The sequence below is a fragment of the Trachinotus anak genome, unplaced genomic scaffold (genome assembly GCF_046630095.1).
Source record: "Trachinotus anak isolate AG129_WGS33_773 ecotype Australia unplaced genomic scaffold, CSIRO_AGI_Tana_v1 ptg000005l, whole genome shotgun sequence".
In the NCBI taxonomy this organism is placed as follows: Eukaryota; Metazoa; Chordata; class Actinopteri; order Carangiformes; family Carangidae; genus Trachinotus; species Trachinotus anak.
The window spans coordinates 22,871,101-22,889,733 of NW_027273856.1; the positions used below are offsets into that span (position 1 = coordinate 22,871,101).

The 18,633-nt window shown below is 42.4% G+C and overlaps 2 protein-coding genes across 3 annotated transcripts; both read right to left on the reverse strand.

The window, feature by feature from the left end:
• Nucleotides 1-885: 885 nt before the first annotated feature.
• sec63 (SEC63 homolog, protein translocation regulator) lies at nt 886-14,395 on the reverse strand. Its single transcript, XM_071479028.1, has 20 exons — nt 14,124-14,395; nt 13,147-13,246; nt 11,535-11,649; nt 11,216-11,328; nt 10,996-11,057; nt 10,400-10,458; nt 10,181-10,231; nt 9,972-10,080; nt 9,606-9,700; nt 9,311-9,443; nt 8,289-8,381; nt 7,470-7,615; nt 7,242-7,389; nt 6,746-6,828; nt 6,502-6,570; nt 6,202-6,357; nt 5,919-6,095; nt 5,496-5,696; nt 4,019-4,123; nt 886-2,983 (listed from the first exon to the last, which is right to left on the reverse strand). The coding sequence occupies exons 1-20, from the start codon at nt 14,245-14,247 to the stop codon at nt 2,846-2,848; spliced, it is 2,277 nt and encodes a 758-aa protein (XP_071335129.1). The 5' UTR covers nt 14,248-14,395; the 3' UTR covers nt 886-2,845.
• A 1,612-nt stretch (nt 14,396-16,007) lies between these two features.
• iyd (iodotyrosine deiodinase) lies at nt 16,008-18,587 on the reverse strand. 2 transcript variants are annotated; one of them, XM_071479031.1, is made up of 5 exons: nt 18,031-18,587; nt 16,988-17,185; nt 16,715-16,874; nt 16,368-16,524; nt 16,008-16,233 (listed from the first exon to the last, which is right to left on the reverse strand). In XM_071479031.1, exons 1-5 carry the CDS (start codon nt 18,227-18,229, stop codon nt 16,051-16,053), a joined length of 897 nt encoding a protein of 298 aa, XP_071335132.1. In that variant the 5' UTR covers nt 18,230-18,587; the 3' UTR covers nt 16,008-16,050. The 2 variants fall into 2 exon arrangements, with proteins under 2 accessions (XP_071335132.1, XP_071335133.1); XM_071479032.1 differs by having other exon boundaries at nt 16,988-17,182; nt 18,031-18,367.
• Nucleotides 18,588-18,633: the final 46 nt, after the last annotated feature.

Sequence of the window (18,633 nt, forward strand, 5' to 3'; positions counted from 1 at the left end):
AGGAAACCCCCAAGAAACAGGAGGAGAAAACTAGGTGGCAGCGCAGGAACAGGAGGGGAGATGCTCTGAAGCTGGTGCTTTTGGAGCCCTAGCTTTGCTGGTGTGTATCAATGTCATCTGCACATCAGCTGCACAACTGTCCAGTTTAGATGTAAAGATAAATCAGTTTTAAATACAAAACAATGCAATGTCTCGTTACATTAACACAGATATAACTTCATGATTGCAAGAAAACATTAAGACATTTTTTTTTTTTTTTTTTTTTTTTTTTACATTTGCAGGGATATAAAATGTTTGTCTGTAATCAGCTTCTTACAACATGGGGGGAAAAAATGAAACCATGTCATTTAAAAGTTTTTATTTGAAATGATTTTAAATACAAATAATATATTTTTCCATTTACAATGACAGTTCCTTTGTAAACAAAAGTGGCAGATCATCATTGGGTAGTTTGTCCAAACTGTGTCGGCCTGCTGGCCAGTCGGCTGGACGAAGTCTGTCATGGGAGAGATGTTGTTGTATTTAACCTCACTGCAGTTTTATTTTTCCACACAGCGTAAATCACTGATGCTACATTCTATTGCAGAGCGATAAATACTCAGAGTACAATATTACCTGTTAGCATACACCTGCTTTGAACACAATTACAGGAGGGTATAGTGCGCGCATGTCAGTTTGTGTGAGTGTGCCTATGTGGTGTTAGGAGAGCTTGTCTCTCCCACACGAACATGACACAGTAGAATATACTGTAACAGAAACGGTTAACTGTTGTGTGGATATTCTTGGTGAAAGACTTTTTCTTTTTATCTCTTTTAAAAATTAACTGTCAAGTCGTCAACAGTAAGAGCCCACAGAGCCAAACAAGGAAGCTCTGATTTTCTTTCCCCCCCCCACTTGTGATTGGAACAGAAACAAAAGTTAGAATGAAAGAAAACAAGACAAAGACCTATGTGGTACATTTGTGATAACTACAGCTTAACTCAGACAAAAACTAAAACTAAATTTAAACGAAAGAGGGGGGTTCTCTCGGTTAGACAGGACTGCTTTGTGTTCCTCAGAGTGAAGAAGTTTTAAAAATTTGGTGGAAGGAAATTTTCATCTGAAATGGCAGTAATTATAAAGCTAAGCTGGTTCTGCTGCAATGACTGAAAAGAAACAGTGGTTGACAGAATATGTTTCATCTTACAATACAAGTTACTTTCAACAGGTTTTTGTTCGAGACACTTTTCAGATCATGAGTGTCGTGTGTGTGAGTATGTATGTGTGTGTGTGTGTGTGTGTGTGTGTGTGTGTGTGTGTGTGTGTGTGTGTGTGTGTGTGTATGTGTCAGGGACCTCATACTCCAACCCCTATAACACAGGGCCGGACACACACCACACTTGACTGCCAATCCTCTTTCAGCAGACAAAACTGCACTTATTAGCGGCTTTGTCATGACAAGATCAGTGATATGTATCCCACGACTATAGGTTACTATGAAGAGACTAATTCTAAACTGAAACAAAGGAAAAATACTGTCGATTTTTACAAACACAAAAAAACAAAATGTTTTTTTCCTGCTCTCCCAAGAACCCCTGGTGCATAGCACCCAAAGACGTGTATGTTGTGGTATTTCAGTTGTATTCATAAGGCCTTTTTGGACAATGAGTATACACTGGAATGTGCTACAATTGTAAAAAAAAAAAAAAAGCCACGATTATGTATATATCTATATATATCAGTATCTGAGCCCCTTAAAAGACTGAAAACTCACAACTTTTATGTTGTATATGAAGAAGAAAGAAATCTTAACACTGCAAGTTTTGTTATTTTCCCCCCATTAAACTTGAGGTGATAATTCATTTCAAGAGCTTCCTGCTTTCAAGCAACAGTTGCCTCCTTCACAAAAATACAGTTTGATGTGGATCACAGGGGCAGAACAGGCGTCATTAACGGAACAGACTGAAGATCAGCATCTATCCATGGACATCCCCTTCATCAGACAGTAAGTACAGGTACATACAAGTGACTGGCTGGTGTGACAGCGGAAAATTCAAAAGGAAAAAAAAAAAAAAACAAAAAACTGATGAGACTTGACTGTGCTCCTGTGCAGTGAAAGGAGCAAATGTCCCAATGGTTGACTCGGATGTGATCCCCAACGAGCAGGGCTAAAGCTCACACTTCTGCAGTTTAAGTGTACAATAGAAAGTATCATTGGTGTGGAAAACATTGGTGCTGAGTGATTTTAAAAATTAGGAGCGAGAGCGAAGTCGTGATTTCCGTACGGAGGTCGTGTGTTTTTGTTAATTTTGCAAACAGAATTAGCTGTTATACATCCCCTCTCCCCCTCAAGAAAAAGAGCCCAGATAATAGGTCCTCCAGTCCACAGTGTGTCATTCTTTCATACCTGTACAAACACATACTAGGTTACAAACACACAGCAGACACACACACACACACACACACACACACACATCCCCACATGCACGCCCACTCGCACACACGGGCCTGGTTAAGTATTCACAGAATTCTCTTCCGCCAGCAACGGAAAGTGAAGGAACAAGTCTGTAGAAAAGAGGAAATGGAGGGGGCGGGGTCACAGTCCATGTCATTGTAAGGGGAAACTGGACAAAGAGGAGGAGGAGGAGGAGGAGGAGGAGGAGGAGGGCTCTGGGTGTATAAATTGTCCCCAATGATTCAGAGTGTGAGTTTGTGCGTGTGTGTGTGTGTGTGTGTGTGTGGCAGGCAGGGCGTTGCTGCTCCTCGTTCACTGCTCTTGAGTGCTGTTGTGGGGTCAGGAGTGCGTGGGTGGCCAGTCCATGGGAGAAGGCTGAGCGTGTGTGTATGCGCCCGTGTGTATCCGCGTTCAGTCGTTGTCCTCGTCGTCGTCTTCACTCTCCTCGATGCCGTCACTGTCCTCCTGCTCCTCGTCCTCCTCCTCTGTGTCGGGGATGTCCCACTGTGGGTGGTTGTCCAGCATGGCCTTGGCCTCGTGGACCTCCAACTAGGGAAAACACAAAGTTGAACACGTGGCATTAGTGCGTTACAGACGTATAAGTGGAATATTGTTATATTCAGCAAGAAAGACCATCCTTAAAGGTTTGGATTTGTAAAGATGCTTCTTAGTGGAAGATATAAGGTATAAGGAGGAGTTATGAATGCTACCTTTACAGAAACTGATCCACACCCTATACAACACCACCAAGGGATGTATCAAGACACAGTGTTTCACAGCCAGTCAGAAAGACTCCTCTGAACTGATTTCCTGAAGAAACTGCAAGGCTTCCTATCAATTCTGAATCACACTGAATATAAGTTGAATTTTGAACTGTAAAATGAAAGCATAACAGAGACCATCCACTGTAGCCATCTTGTCTAAATTAAATATGAATGGAATTGCCACTTTGAAATAGAGACCTGCTGCTATTGCACAAGTCAGTTCTACATCTTCCTGACGTGACTTTTTTCCTCAAATAGAAATTTAATAACCAAAAAAAAAAAAACAAAAAAAAAAACAAAAAAAAACAAAAAACACACAACTCCACAACTAAAACATTCAAGTATTACAAAAATCGTGTGTCCTTTATTAAAAATTTTAATGTTTTTAAAAACAGCATTAAAGATGGAGTTTTTTTATTTTATTTTTTAAAGATATTTCCTGATTGATCTTTGACCACTGACGGCAACATCACACCTGAATTGCGCTCGAGCTGAATGTCTAACAAGCGCTGGAATGCAAAAAACACAAACACGCAAACAAAAGCAAATAATTCATTCTTGGGTTTGGCTTGTAACAGATCTCCTTATTCCCAGCGCCTGGGCAGCAATTAACACAATTGTTCAGTGAGCTTCTGTGGCTGGTGGCTCCATTGTCTCAGCCGTGTTGGCAGGAAAACCACCATTATATTCAGGACAATTTACACTGATTTGGCTCAGCAGTGCACTCTAGCCAGCGGTGGGCATTCCACATGAAATCACACACACGCACGCACACACACGCAAGCACAAGCACACACACAGAGCTTTTTTTTTTTGTCACCTTGAGTGGTTTGATCTGGTCCAGTCCCAGGTAGGAATCAGAGCGGAGGATGACAGAATATGGGTAGTTGCCTGTTTTGGAGGGAGCTGGAAACTTGAGCTCCACCTGGGAAACAACACACACACATACACGTCTCATTAAATCTGATCACAGAGGCACTCGAGGTGCAGTCATATACTGTAGCTGTGTGATTGAGGACACGATGGCTGGATGTAGAACTTTGACTGCTGGCTGCCGTCAGCAAGGTTCACCTCCTGTTATTCATCACTAACAGAAACACTAACAGAAGCACCAGAAGGAGGAAAACCTGTGAAGGACACACACTAACTCTGCTGAATATGACAAATCCCCTGTTACTGATGACGCATAATCATGTAGTACATCGTGCAGAGGGACGCAGTGCGGTAGGTAATCACAAATGACCCACTACATGATGATGATGATGATGATGGGGTCCAACTGTAAATATTAGCCCAGCGTTACCTCAAGCTGTGATTACTATGCCGTACAATTACATATGGCAAACATCTAATTATCAGCACAATGAGGCTAATTATTATTCAGCGTGTGAATGAGCTGTGAACACAGCGGCAAGTCACTGCCCTGCCTGTTGATGAAAGCAGCAGCCCTTCTGCCCGCCCCAAAATCACTGTCTGTCAAACACACGGCGTATGAGCGATCTCACAACACAAACAACAGAAGGAATTGTTGAAGTGACAGAATAATTGATTGCTTAACAGCAAACTGTTACGCGAGGGTGGGTCAACTCTTGCTATTACATTCCCTCAGAGCGGGGACAGCTGGTCACGCACACGTACGCTGGCCTCATTAAGCTTTTACCTCGGCGTCAATCCTCATTGTTGCTGCAGAACAGCAGGATCCAAGGTGCAAATTGTGCAAAATAAACACACATGCACACACACAACAGCTGAAGAAATAACGACACAAGTGCAAAAGGTTGCCTAGCAACAGGATGTGTGGCCACGGTGCTCAGTGAACAAGAGATGTGAACGAACACACACACACACACACACACACACACACACACACACACACACACACACACACACACACACACACACACCTTAACTTATTAAGACTTTTCTATTCCATGAGGATTCTAGCATAAGCTACAGTATACTCTCAAAGTACTTTAATGTAATGCAAACACGCACCTGACGTGATGCTGTACATTACAACGCACGAGTGGTGCAACAAAAGTGAAATGACAATAATGCTGATAATCATTTAATGGTTGAAGTTTTCAAGGAATATTTGGTTCCTGCTTCTAAAATGTGAGGATTTTCTGCTTTTTTTAAGTTTAACATCACTTTAAAGTCTGTTGATTGAACAACACCAGTGATCTGAAGATGTCACCTCTGGCTCTTCATAATTATAATGGAGATTTTTCTTAGTTTTATGTGATTTTATGAACTGAAAGATTAATCAAATCATGTCTCTGCAGGCATATGCTCACCTCTTCTGTGTCTTTTAGCGTGCAGACGTGGTAGGGCATGGAGACGAGGGTCTGATCCCGGCGATCAGCGATGTAGAGCCACCACCACTCCTGCTTCTCCTCGGGGAAGTAGAGGCTGTAGACGGGGTGCGTCACCTTCGACTTGGTCTCCAGCAGGGCCCGCTCTCGCCGCTGGATGCTTTGCTGTAACGCCTCCCACTCCTGACGGGGAGATGCGGACAATGAAGGACGCAGGCAGTGTCTCTATTACATTCATTCAACTTCAGTTACAACGATAGCAATCTGTGAGTAACCACACATTTGGAAGGAGTGACAAATGCTGCTGACTCTGTTTAACAGCATATCATAAGAGCGAGTATCATGGCCTCGCAACACGACACTTCACTCTACTGCTAAAGTCTGAGCCATACAAAGCTCCCTGACCTCCTCATCGTCGCCAGCCATCTCATCCACCTCCGTGTCGCTTTGCTTGTCGCTGTCGTCGTCTCTCTCGCTGGGAGAGTCCTTGTTGGCTTCGCCCTCGTCCGACTCGCTGCCCTTATCTGAGGCCTCGTCCTCCTCCTCCTTCACTGCTGCTGCTGAGGTTGCTGCTACGACTTCCTGCAACATCAGCGTCGATAAGAGGAATTTATGATTGAGGATGAGGCAGCGTAGTTTATGTAGTTATAAGACAACTAATCCAAGCCAGCTGTAGCTGAACACATACATTTCCTGCCACGTTGCCGTTGGCCTGCTTGGTTTTGACAGGTGCGGGAGTGGCCTTCTTCTTGGTTAGTTTTTTCTTCTTGGATTTCGCTGTCTTCTTAGCCCCTTTACTCTTGTTCTGCCATACTTTGGTTTTGGCTTTACTCGAGTCTCCTTGCTTTACACACACACAGACAAAAAAAAAAAAAAAGGTTAGGTGAACACTCCAAGAACCACTAAACTTTTAATCATAGCTAAATCGGCACAAACTTGAGTCTGAGTTGACATCTGCTCTGTGTGTGTGTGTGTGTGTTATCCTTACTGCTTCCTCTGTAGTGGCGGCCTCCTCTCCTGGGCACGGTGTTGACTCCTGCTCTTTTTCAAACATGTCCTACACGAACATCACACATGTAAAGTCAACAGTGCACTCTAGTGGGCATCCAAGGAAATGCATGCACCCCTCAGCAACATCATAAATCAATTAGGTTCACTTAAGTTTTTTGCTTTCTAGTAACTCGCTATTATGAAATGATGTCGGTGTTTAACCTGATGCAATTAATACTTACCGCCATCCGTTTTCTGGTTAAGGTGACAGTTACTGTAACAATAGAGCCCGCTGTGATGTTATTGCTGTCTTCATCATCAAGGACTGCAGAGAGAGAATAAAAGGAACTTGAAATGTCTAAAGATAGACAAGCACAAAATCTATAAATGCAGCATTTTTGCAGTTTAACAAAGCTAAATTCACTATTTAAGGAATTCATATTGAACGTGAACTCAAGCTAATTCCATCACCATTAGTTTTTGATCAGTAATAGCTAAAGCATCAAAAGTTCCCTTTGTATCCTCTGCATGTCGGAGCTATTGTCACTACACTCCAAAGTTAATCTGTGACAGCAGCCTGTCTACATGTAGAAGAACAAAAGTTGTACTAAAGTGAAGTCTTTTCAGGTGAAGTGACAAAAAAACTAAGATGTAACCAGGTCATTGACTGCTTAGGCAGGTGTTTTAGGCCAGAGGCAGCCAAATTAAGTGTTTGTTTGTGTGAATTTTAGGACTGACCCTGCAGTTTGGTATCCATGGTGATGTGAGGGAAGCTGCCGAGCACAGCCATGACCTCATCGTACTTCTCCTCCCCCAAGAAACGCAACATGCTGCGCCTGTCAGAGTCCTTGAGACTCACCAGGTCCTGAAGGCTCCGAACTTTATACTGAAGAGGACAAATGATATGTTTAATTCAAATCACTCAAGCGCAGTGCCTGCGTGCACATACGGACATGTGGCAGGTACCTTCTTTGAGATGCAGTAGCGGAGGTGCTCCTCCTCAAAGTGGGGCAGCTGCAGAAGCGGTGACTTTGACTCCTGCAGACCCTGCACTATCATCTGGGTCAGCTTCATACAATTCTCTATGGTCACCAGCCGAGGAGCATGGAAACCTGGACAGAGGCATGGCAGGGTGCAAACATTAGCATTACTGAAAACTATATCAAGGCATCACAGTTTTGACTATAAAACAACACCAAGGCCAACTACTGAAATCTCCACTTTCCCAGTCACAGGTGTCCTGTAGGGGAACATATGCAACAAACAGTGTTTACCGTAGTTTTACAGATGCACAGCTTCCCCTGCTTTATGTATTCACACAGAGACCCTGTTCATTTACCACCACTCAAACCTATTTTGAAAAAGTCTTGTAAAAAGTAACAAGTTCTGTACACAATAGACTTGACACAAAAACAGAACACAGCATAACAGCAGCATCTGACAAAATTAAGGCTGCACAATGAATCAAAATGTAATCAAAATCACAATATGGCCAAATCGCAGCAGCTGCAAAATCTTGATAAAGGTCAAATGTGTCACAACATTGTTCATCATCATTTTAAATTTAGTTTTCAGTGAAAATGAAGTGCAACAACAAATCAGTCCAACTGAAATCACAATCACAATATCTGCCAAAATAATCACAATATGATTTTTTCTGCATGTCATGCAGCCCTAGACAAAACTCCTTCTCAAGTCAGTTGCTGTGCTACTTTTATTTCAGCTGTGGGTCTAAACAGAAATCAGTATAATATCATTACAATATACAATATAATATGCATGTACCTCCTCTGCTGTTGGCCATCATTGTCAGCTGACAGCCCACGTTGATCATCTCCTGCAGGAGAGCTGGACTCTTCCTCACAACAAAACTCTGATCTGGGAACAGAAACATACCATGTTCTAACTCACACGTTCCTCACCTGTATCATACTGCATCATGTTTCTTAAGAAAATGGAAATCTCAACAAAAGATATACAGATCATTTTAGATTACTGTCCAAATATACGTCAAAAGGCCAGCCTGTCCGTGACTTGGATTTCTAAGTATAAGGTTTGAAGGCACAGTGAAAGCACAATCATAATGATGATTTCGTGATGGTGCAAATTAAATTTAAATGACAAGTTCTTCCATTAATTATTCCCTCTTGTGTAGGTAAAGGTCGTGCGCTCACATCCCACACGGTGCATTAACTAGTGCTGCAGCAGACAGCTTGTTATAGTTCAGTCTGCACATTACCTCTGCGTAGGAGTGTAAACATACAAACAGTGCAGGATTGTGTATTCATGATGAAATGTTGTAACTTGAGAGGTCAAAACTCCAGCAGGACTTACACTAAACGGAAGAACTTTATTAGACTGATGTGTTTCAGCTTGCGGCCTTCATCATCAGGGTCATAAGGATGAAGAATAAAGTTCTTCTGTTTACTGCTGCTGGAGTTTGAACTCATGGAAGTAGGTGAAGTTGTGCCAGGAAACTTTACTGTCAAATGTTGTAACTTTGCATCTTTATTCCAAAAACCTCGTGAAGCCGTTTTATTTCCATTTTTAGAAATCTAAAGAAGCAGTGACCGCTTCTGTTGCTTTGGAGAAGTCTGACATGGAGCTGCAACAGTGTTTTAACTGACATTAGGGCAAACATGTAATGACAAAATTTGGATTATGGAATAAACTGTTCTTTCCAAGGAACTTTCCTGAACATTTTTCTCACAGTAGTTTTGCAGAAAATGTCGTAGCTAGTAGCTAGTAACTAATCCTTTATATCCTTTTCTAGATAAGTGCAATATTTCAAATTTTCAGTCTCCTACCTTCCTCTAACTCCTCTGATACATCCATGCGTGCCATGTAAGCGAGCACCAACACCCTGGCCTTTAAACTGTAAGGATAACAGAATGGAGGCTCCTTCTTCTTCACGTTGATGTTTCCTAATTCACGGATCAACTGCAAGAGAGACAAGACGGGATAGGTTGGTTAGGTCACACACTTGAGGTTTGTCTGCACCTCCCAAAGTCTTTCCCTTTGAATTCAGGATGATCCATCTCTTCCACACACACAGATGCAGACCCACCATTCAAACCAAATCGTGTTGATGTTTGTTGTTACCTGTGGAACTTCGATGTTGTCAGTTGGTCGTATGGTGGCTTCTTTATTGCTGCGAGGGTCAAACTCGAAAGCTGCCGTCAACACCATGGCCAACCCTGGAGGTCAGATTCAGTCAAAAAAAAAAAAAAAAGAACAGGTCAAAACTGGTGGCGAGAAACTAAAGATTCATTATGTTTTGTGTTAAGTGGATGTCGAGGTGACAAATGAATCCACTGCTCATCATAACTGTCTCCCAGCTCACAGCCGTATTAACCACATGAACACTCACTGTATTTCAAGCTTGCTCGGTACGGGTGATTTGTGTGTATATCAAATTTAAATTCCTCTACATTATAAGTGAGCATGCAGTGTGAAGGGGAAACTCACGCTTCATGTTCATGTTTGGCGTCTTGTACATAAAATGCATGAAGAGCTGCGTAGTGTTGATGAGGATCTGGTCTCCACTGTAGCGGATGGAGCGGTACCACCAGGTGCCCTAAGGTTGAGACAGAAAAACACACAGGATAGAAGAAAAACTAAAATATCGAGGGTATGAGAGGAAGGGAAGGCAGCCTTAAATCATGTTCACGACTTACCACTACAACAGGAAGGATGACCATGAAGGCTAGTCCATACACTAACAGCACCTGCAAAGGAAAACAATAACCATCAGACAAAATCTTGTTTTAGGTAAGACATGAAACGGTATACATACTGATCCTGGATAACATTTGGGTATTTGGGTTATTCATCACATTGGTGATCAAGTCATGTTTATCAGATAAAACTACACTGATGTCATCAATGATGTATACCAGCATTGAGTTCTTCTGGTCAACAATCCAGGCAGGCAGGGCAATACCAAAGCTGGTAGCTAGAAAGGGAGACAGAAGAGACAATGAACCAAAATGGCAAAATCCCCTGTTTACATACTGTAGTAAAAAGCTCCCTGCAACAGCACTGGGCTGCGTGAAAATTTCAGCATCATGTATAATCTCCAATAGTATATCAGCTAAGACCATGGTAACAAGAAAGATTGGATTCCCCATTTACATTAAATAAAAAGTAACATCTTTAAAACAATGAAAAATCCTTGATAATGTTCAACAATTACTGTTCTGATCTACAGAGTTTAAACCACACAATCTGTTCTCAGAAGCCACCAATATCTGTATAAAATGTTATTTTTGGATATGTTAAAGTGTGTGCGAAAGTGGGAGACACTCTGTCATCACAGCCGTCAGGTGTCAGCTCTCAATGGAATGAATGGGCTGTGTTGTTTCAATTCCTGTTCCACTGCTTCACACATTCACGGCTGTAAGAGGCTGACTCACCAGCATCAAGCACAGAAGGTGTGTCAACACATAAAAATGCAAAAGTCTGCTGTGGGATTGAGAGTATCTTCACTTACCTCCTGGACCATCTGGGTTGCCGTACATTTCCCAGTTCTGTCGGGACTGTTCATTGGTCAGACTGTGGGGTGGGAAAAAAAAAACAAAAAAACAAGTAGACAAAATAAATACATCAGTCAATACTAAATGCTGGGCTGCAGTATGCGGTTACTTCCATTATTGATGGCAGATGCAGTTTTGCTGTCTGGATTATGAAATCAAGACCTGACCGACACTTACGCAGCATAGGCTTTGGCAATTCTCATGAATGTGGCTTCATCGCCACCTTTGTCTGGATGGAACTTGAGTGACAGTACACGGTATTGCTTCTTGATTTCTGACAGAGATGCACCCTGGAGACAGAATTTAATTAGAGCAACTTCAAAACCAAACCATACATAACAGATATTGTCAAATCCAACTTTTATGTAGTCACCAAAGTCCAGAGGGATCATATATTTTTGTTATCTTGTTCAAGATAAGGATCTAATATCTTGGACACGAGATAAAAATATATAAACTTTCAGGACTTAATTTTTTTTGTTTTGTGTGTGTTTACCGGGTCCAGGTTGAGCACTTCATAAGGATTGTACTCCTGGTACTCTCTGTCCAGCTTGGACACCTTGTAGGCTAGCAGCAGAAACACAGCCCACCCAAATAACAAGGCTGCTTTTCTGAAAATAGCAACAGACAAACAGGGGGAAAAAAAATTACACAAATGTCTGTATTATCTGGAGACAACATCACGCCTGTCTCGTTTTTACAAGACACTTTCTCACTCATTATTACCACTTTTAAGATATTCTGCAGAACCAATCCTGCAATTAGCCTTCAGCATTTTAAAGCTACAAACACGAGGTTGTAATTTGATTGCACATTCTACCGCTAAAGAAAGTTCATCTTAATTTACTGCATACAAGCAGAAGAGGCAGGACAGGTTCTGACATTATTGTTGTTTAGTATTTACACATGGAAGTTGAACTTGTTTCCATGACAATGGCAAAACCCTATGGGCTGCTCTGCAGCATCTGTTGCCATGACAACCACTCACTAGCCTCAGAGTTGTCTGAGTAGCTCAACCAGAAAAAATACATGATGGATTCCCATAATAAACACCATCATTATGACACCGTTGTGAAGAGGAAAGAGATTCTAAGATTCTGCGAGGAAGTTTAAAGAAAATCATTTTGATCAATGCGACTGAATTAACATGTTGGGTTCTTCCACCAGCTTCTGTCACAAAACCGATGATACAAACCGAAAAAATTACAAATTTTTGAGAGAGAAAACAGGATGTGGGTCTAGTGACAGAGCAAGAGTGGAGAGTGGAAATGTGAAGCTAAACACATGAAAAGGCAGAACAAAGAGGAGATACTCAGACAGGCGCACTGTGACGAGGAGGCAAATGAGTGTGAGAAGATAGGCAGAGTGAGACAGCGAAGAGCACTCGAACACCCATCTCTCCATTAAACCCACACGCACAGCATGAATAAACAACGCTGAGAAAACAGGGTCATGTTAACAGTAATGTTAAACAGCGCAACACAGTGTTTACACCAGCCAGCACACGTCACTGAGAGGTTTACACATGAAAGCAACGTCAGCCAAACTTGCGCCAATTATTACCCAAAACAAGCACTTCCACACACACACGTATGTGTAAGCCCGAGTCTGTCTACACTATTGACAGCAGCGTGGCCTATGTTTCATCTTCACAGCACACTGACAATGTCTCTATCCAGCTGGAAACAGAAGCAGTAAGGAACAGCTTCAGCAATGGGAGGATGACTGAGCTTTCTCAATGCAAACAGCTCAGGCAGGTCACACCCAAACAAACAGTGATATGACATCTGGCAAGTTGAGGCCAAGCGTATGAAAAGACAATTGCGCGGAAGTAATCCAACTGAGTCTGGATTAGTTGAAACACGTAAACATCGTTCCACAAATAATTATAAATAGAAATAAATGTTTAGGAGCCTTATCAACTCAAGGTATCTCGGCCAACTTTAAGTAAGAAGGGTGTGATCAGCTTTCAGAGATGTTAGCGGGTAGTGCTATGGGAAAGGGAGGCCTGGTGCGGCATTCACCCATTCACCCTCCATCAGTTTGTGTGTTTCAAGCTGATTCTCACAACAAAAACTACAAACCCAAACCCAATTCATAGGACTCACTTTAGTGTCGGGACGATGCTCTGCTGTGACTTCTTTAGCCTCAGCCGGTGCCACAGACAGCGGCCGTGTACCCTCCTCAGGCTCTTCAGACGCAGTTGTTCTGGAAAGGGGTTGAACATGAAGAGATTACTGACCCATTAGTACCATCAAACCAGTCACAATCAATACTGCGAATGCGGCTGTAATTTTTTTCAGGGGAAAGTGATATTTGCACAGAGAGAATATCGTTATCATGGAGATGTTAGCCATGCAGTGAGAGGCATGTGTTCACTTCATTCAATGAAATAAGTTCAGAAATGTATATTGCTTTAATGTGATGCAGCTTGGACGCGAGGAGATTTAGTCACCGCCGTGATTTTAGCTCACTTCCGTGCAATATTTAGTCTCGCATCTTAATATCGACGTCTAACCTGCTAGCAACATGTTAAGGTATCTATGGTGGCCTGTCACTTAACTATTCCCAGGAGACCAGCTGAGTAAAGTTTGTGAGCATGTCTTACATAACCCATGTTAGATATGCCGTGTTGTTGACAAACTGCAGAGAGATAAGGATATATCAGGATAGGGTCAATAAAGGCGCACAGATGCTGGCTTTCAGAGGTAAATCTTTGGCTGCACTAGCCACCACTTAGCTTTATGGAGCTATCCCACAGAAGCAGGCAATGGTGGCTAGATAGGTGGAATTAGTCGGATGGGTAGTCAACGGTCTGGTAATTAGTAAAGCAGGATGGGTAACTGTGTTAACACTGGCTGACTTGTACTAAGCCCTGACCACTGAAAAGGGACGTGAACTGGCTAACGTGAAGTTACTGCGCCGTTGAGTTGAGCCTGTACAGACCCTGCATGTAATAGCTAACTAGCCAGATGAACAGTGGTGGGCTTGCACCGGCCAAGATGCTGTCTCAACTCTTCACGTTGCACTGACTGAGGTTAGTTATTTAGCTGAAGTTAGCACAGAGCCAGACATCGGGCCTTACCAGCATTCTGATCCCGGGGCCAGAGGTAATATGTGGCTGGGATCACAATAAGTCCGACGAAGGACGTTAGGAAATAGAAAAAAGTATTGCCGCTGTCATCGTACTGGAACTGTTGCCCGGCCATTTCGTAGCGGCGCTTGGGTCGCCCTTCTTCTCCACCGCTGCGCTGCCCCCTTCTAGCCCAATGTGTGCGACTTGTCAGACCGTTAGCTAGCCAGCTAGCATCCAGCCGAAAGAGCTCTGATCATCGGTGTACGTGGTGTACGCCTGCGCAATGTGGCCTTTCGTCTTCTTCGGTGGGTGATTCAGCGCTTTTCCCCGAGTGTCACCGACCTCCAGTGGCGACAGACGGACAGGCGCTGAGAGCGGGTGGCTTTTTGAGCAGCGAAATCATGAGCAGCGAAGAATGACACGGTCAAGTTAAAACCTAGTGCCACCATATTTATAAAATTAATGCTTTTTTTCGGGGTTGTGTCATGTTTTTGCAGATGATGTTGTTTCTTTTTGTGGTGAAAATAGGCAAAATTAAAAAAAAAAAAAAAACGGTGGCACAGAGCTGCCATATACACTGTAACACACATAACATTGTCCTGATCTCTAAATTATTTGTCATAACAGTTTACCTGGCTTCCAAAAAAAGAATCATGAAATCGCCATCTTAACCCTATAATGCCAAATGCATCAAATTTGATACAAGCATTTCTGAGACCTATTGCATCACCTTATGGTAAAAACTTAACTCAAAACCCTCTTGTATCCAATCTGATACTTGTCTTCCAGCCCCTGGTGGAAACCTTTATCACTACAACAATTCAAACACAGCACATGGGACAATCCAGGTTGGCCACCTTCAGATAGTTCCCAGCTCACTGGATCAAGGTCAAGAAAATTGCGATTTTTACGATTTTCCAGTGACATTTTCTTTGACATTTTTAGTAATATTCTAACATGAACGCTTAATCTGTTGAAGCAAGTTATAATTACATAATTTTTTGCGTTTTAGTATGTAGTAAAATCGTGTATAAAATTTGGAAAAACCTATTTGCAAATAAGTTTTTGTAATTTTTGTTTTCAAATTTTGTGAAAGGGCCAAATAAAGGTTCCAGATTCAAGAAATCAGAATTTTCTGTCCATTATTTCTGGGGTCAGGCATTACAGGGTTAATGTATTTTTGAACTTATTACTTACGGTTCTGACAAATTAAATACAAAGTCAAACTCATTACATTGTGTTTCAAAAAACAAACTGCATTAGCAGTACCGGTGCAAACAGCTTAAACAGACTGTTTTTTTTATTCCCGACAACCTTTCTGGAAACCATCTAGATTTCAGTTTGTTTTTCCCTGTGGTTGACCTTCAAACTGTCTGTACATTGTGCTTGTTTGATCGATTTAACATTTGTACCAGTGGGATTTGTGTAGCACTGCCAGCGAGATTACACCCCATCTAATGATGTATATGGTTTGTACACTTTCTTCCGGAAACCGTGATGATGTCCAGTAAAATATGTTGTTATGATAAAGCTAAACAAAAAGGAGTTGCCTTTATTACATTTTTGGTGTTTGCATTGAATAGTATTTTCCACTTCTTTAACTCTCCATTAGAAATGAAACTATTTTGCCTTCAAAACAAAAGCAACAGCATATTTAACTATGCCAGTCGGGGTTTATTTTGAAGTCTATGAGGACACCGATGACATCCAATTTTGGTTGTCTAGCTAATGAGTTAAGCACTTGAACACAGTTACAATGGCATTTAGCTCTATGTTCTATCATTACAACACTATAAGCAATTGTTAACCCATAGCTTCACTGTGTTAGCAAGACTCAAAGCAAAATGTCATATCATGCATATGCATTGTCAAAGAACACAATGAAGGAGAGACTGTTTTGCGTTTTGCATTTTATTTTCTCTGCAGATTGATCCTGTTAGATGTGCACCATAATGTCATCCAGAGGCTTGCGTTTCAAATCAGGCACAGTGGCGTCAGAAGCAGGATAACCTACAGGAAGAAGCATCAGCAGCTTCTCATTTGCCGGCCGCTTGAGCAGCAGTCTGAGCTGGGGGCCGCAGTTGAGGGGAGTTGATGTGACAGTGACAAGACCCGCATTCTGATAAGCAAATGGACAGAAACAAAAGACATTCAGCTGCTTCACCAGAAATGGTCCATCTACTCTTGTTTAGAACTGCATTTATAACCAAGAAAACAGATTGGTTGATATTCATGTGTGATTATGTCCTTTACCTGTAATGCAGCCAACAGGATTCCACAGGATATGGAGACGCTGATTTCATTGTAGTAGTGTGTCTTTTTCTTGCCGTTTGGTAGAATCCCGTAGGTCTGTTTGAAGATGAGGACCAGGTATGGCGCGACATCCAAGTAGTCCTTAATCCAGTTAGTCCTGCAGGACAAAATAAAGTTGTGAGAAACTAGAGGATGTAGTTAAACTTTACATCGGTCTTTAATGACTAATAATCATTGTGTTTATATGGCCAAAGGGTTGGGGATTGAATGCTGTCAGTGCAGCTACAGTTACTTTTTAAAGCACAAGTATAGTGACTCAAATGTGTGGAGTAAGTATTGGTGCTCACTTTAATTTGGCCAAATCATTGACCCACTTGTCCCCCATCCTCTGACGGTAGTTCACCTCCTCCTCCTCCTCCACTATCAGTCTGATCTGGTGTTTCGTCTCTGTGTCGGACACCACAACAAACGTCCAGGGCTCTGTGTGCGCTCCACTAGGGGCGGTACCTGCCCAGAAGAAAGACAGGTGGAGGGCGAGGATACAGACAAGAATTAGAGAGACAAAAACTTAACACTCAACTCCATTTATAGCAGATTAACAGTGCTCCACTGGCTCATGCCTGCAGTGCGGATGACATTATCCATGACTTCTCGTGGAACCGGCTCTGGGCTGATGAATCGGACAGATCTCCGCTGGTTCATCAGAGCGTAGAAATCCTTAGATCTCTCCACCATTGTCTCCTCAGTGTATTGTGGTGGGGAGTAGGGCACATGTGCAAGGTCCTCCTCCTCATTGCTGTCCACCCAATCCACATCTTCTAAACCGATGACAGACAGAAAAGCAGGACCAGTGAGCAGCTTCTTACACAAAAATTCAGAATGGTTATGTGTTACTTAGGGAGTCTGCAAAGATGGTGCTCTTAGATTTGTCCTGGAGAGTTATTCAACTTTAATAAGCCAAACACAGTGTAGTGATGGTTTGTAACAGGCTAGCAAAAATGTTTACATCACAGTATGATGATTTGTTGTAGCTGTTGAACTTGCATGTTTGTGTACATTGATTATCTTCACTGTTACCTTGGCAGACTGCAAGAGTCTGAGGGTACAACTAACGATTATTTTAATTATTGATGTTTTGTTTATCAAATTTCTTTTTAGATAATGTGAAAAAAAATTGATTTCACAATTTCTACCCCACCGGGCACTGATGATGTCTTCAGTTTGCTTCTTTTGCCTGAATTGGCAGTCCAAACCCTCATGACATTGGATTTACTCTCAGGTATGACGAAGAAAAACACCAAACTGTCACATTCGAGAGGCTTGAACCAGAAAAGTTTGTAATTTTCGTTTGAAAAGTGATGAATCCACAGCACCAGACACCATTTTTGATTGATCAGATTCAACGCAAATAGCCTACATTTGGAAAACGCGCATCATTTCACTCGTAAAAGGTACTCACAGACGCTTTCATCGTGTTTCTGAGACTGAACTGAGAACTAAAGGCGAGAAACACGTTTAGATTGCGATAAAAGGTTTTGAAGTTGCTCCAGATCTGCGTATTGCGTTGTGGCCTGCAGGTCTCTCCGTGTGCACAGCTGGCTTGTGGTTGTGGAGAAGAAGAAAAAAAAGCCAAGTGAGAAAAAAGTTTCTGGTCAGCTCTTACCGTCCTCTCTTGCTGTGATTTCGGTATCGTCCTGTAAGTCCTGGTCCACCCACGGTCTGGGGCTCGCTTTCGACGCCGCCTTAGTTTTGGCCTGAGGGGTCGAGTTGGTCTCCGTGTCCCACGACTTCACCAGCATGAAGCCTATCACCAGGCACAGGAGCGCCGCCAGGACGGGCGTGAGGACGGACAGGAGGGCCATGACTGCCGGGGCGCGCAGAGGAGGACACAGGCACTTGATCGTTGACTGGCTCAGCTGAGCGCAGACCCAGTGTTATAAAACACTGTACTGTTATCTTGGGTGGGCCTGTACATGCTGAGTCAGAGCTATCTCTGTGGAAAATGTCCCATCAGCTTGCAGCTTTACTGAAAAAAAAAAAAAAAAAAAAAAAAAAAAAAGCACAGATCCACTATGACTGGCTGCTGCTTTTTGAATGTCAGAACCTGGTCTGGATTGTTGAGTTACAGCCACAGAGCAGCTCGGATACTGGTCGAGGTGATGAATGAGATGACTGATCAGCACAATATATGACAGGCTGGTCATCAAGAAGCTATATGAGCAACATAAGAGAGCTTTAAGTCAGTGTTACAAAGTCCTTTAATGTC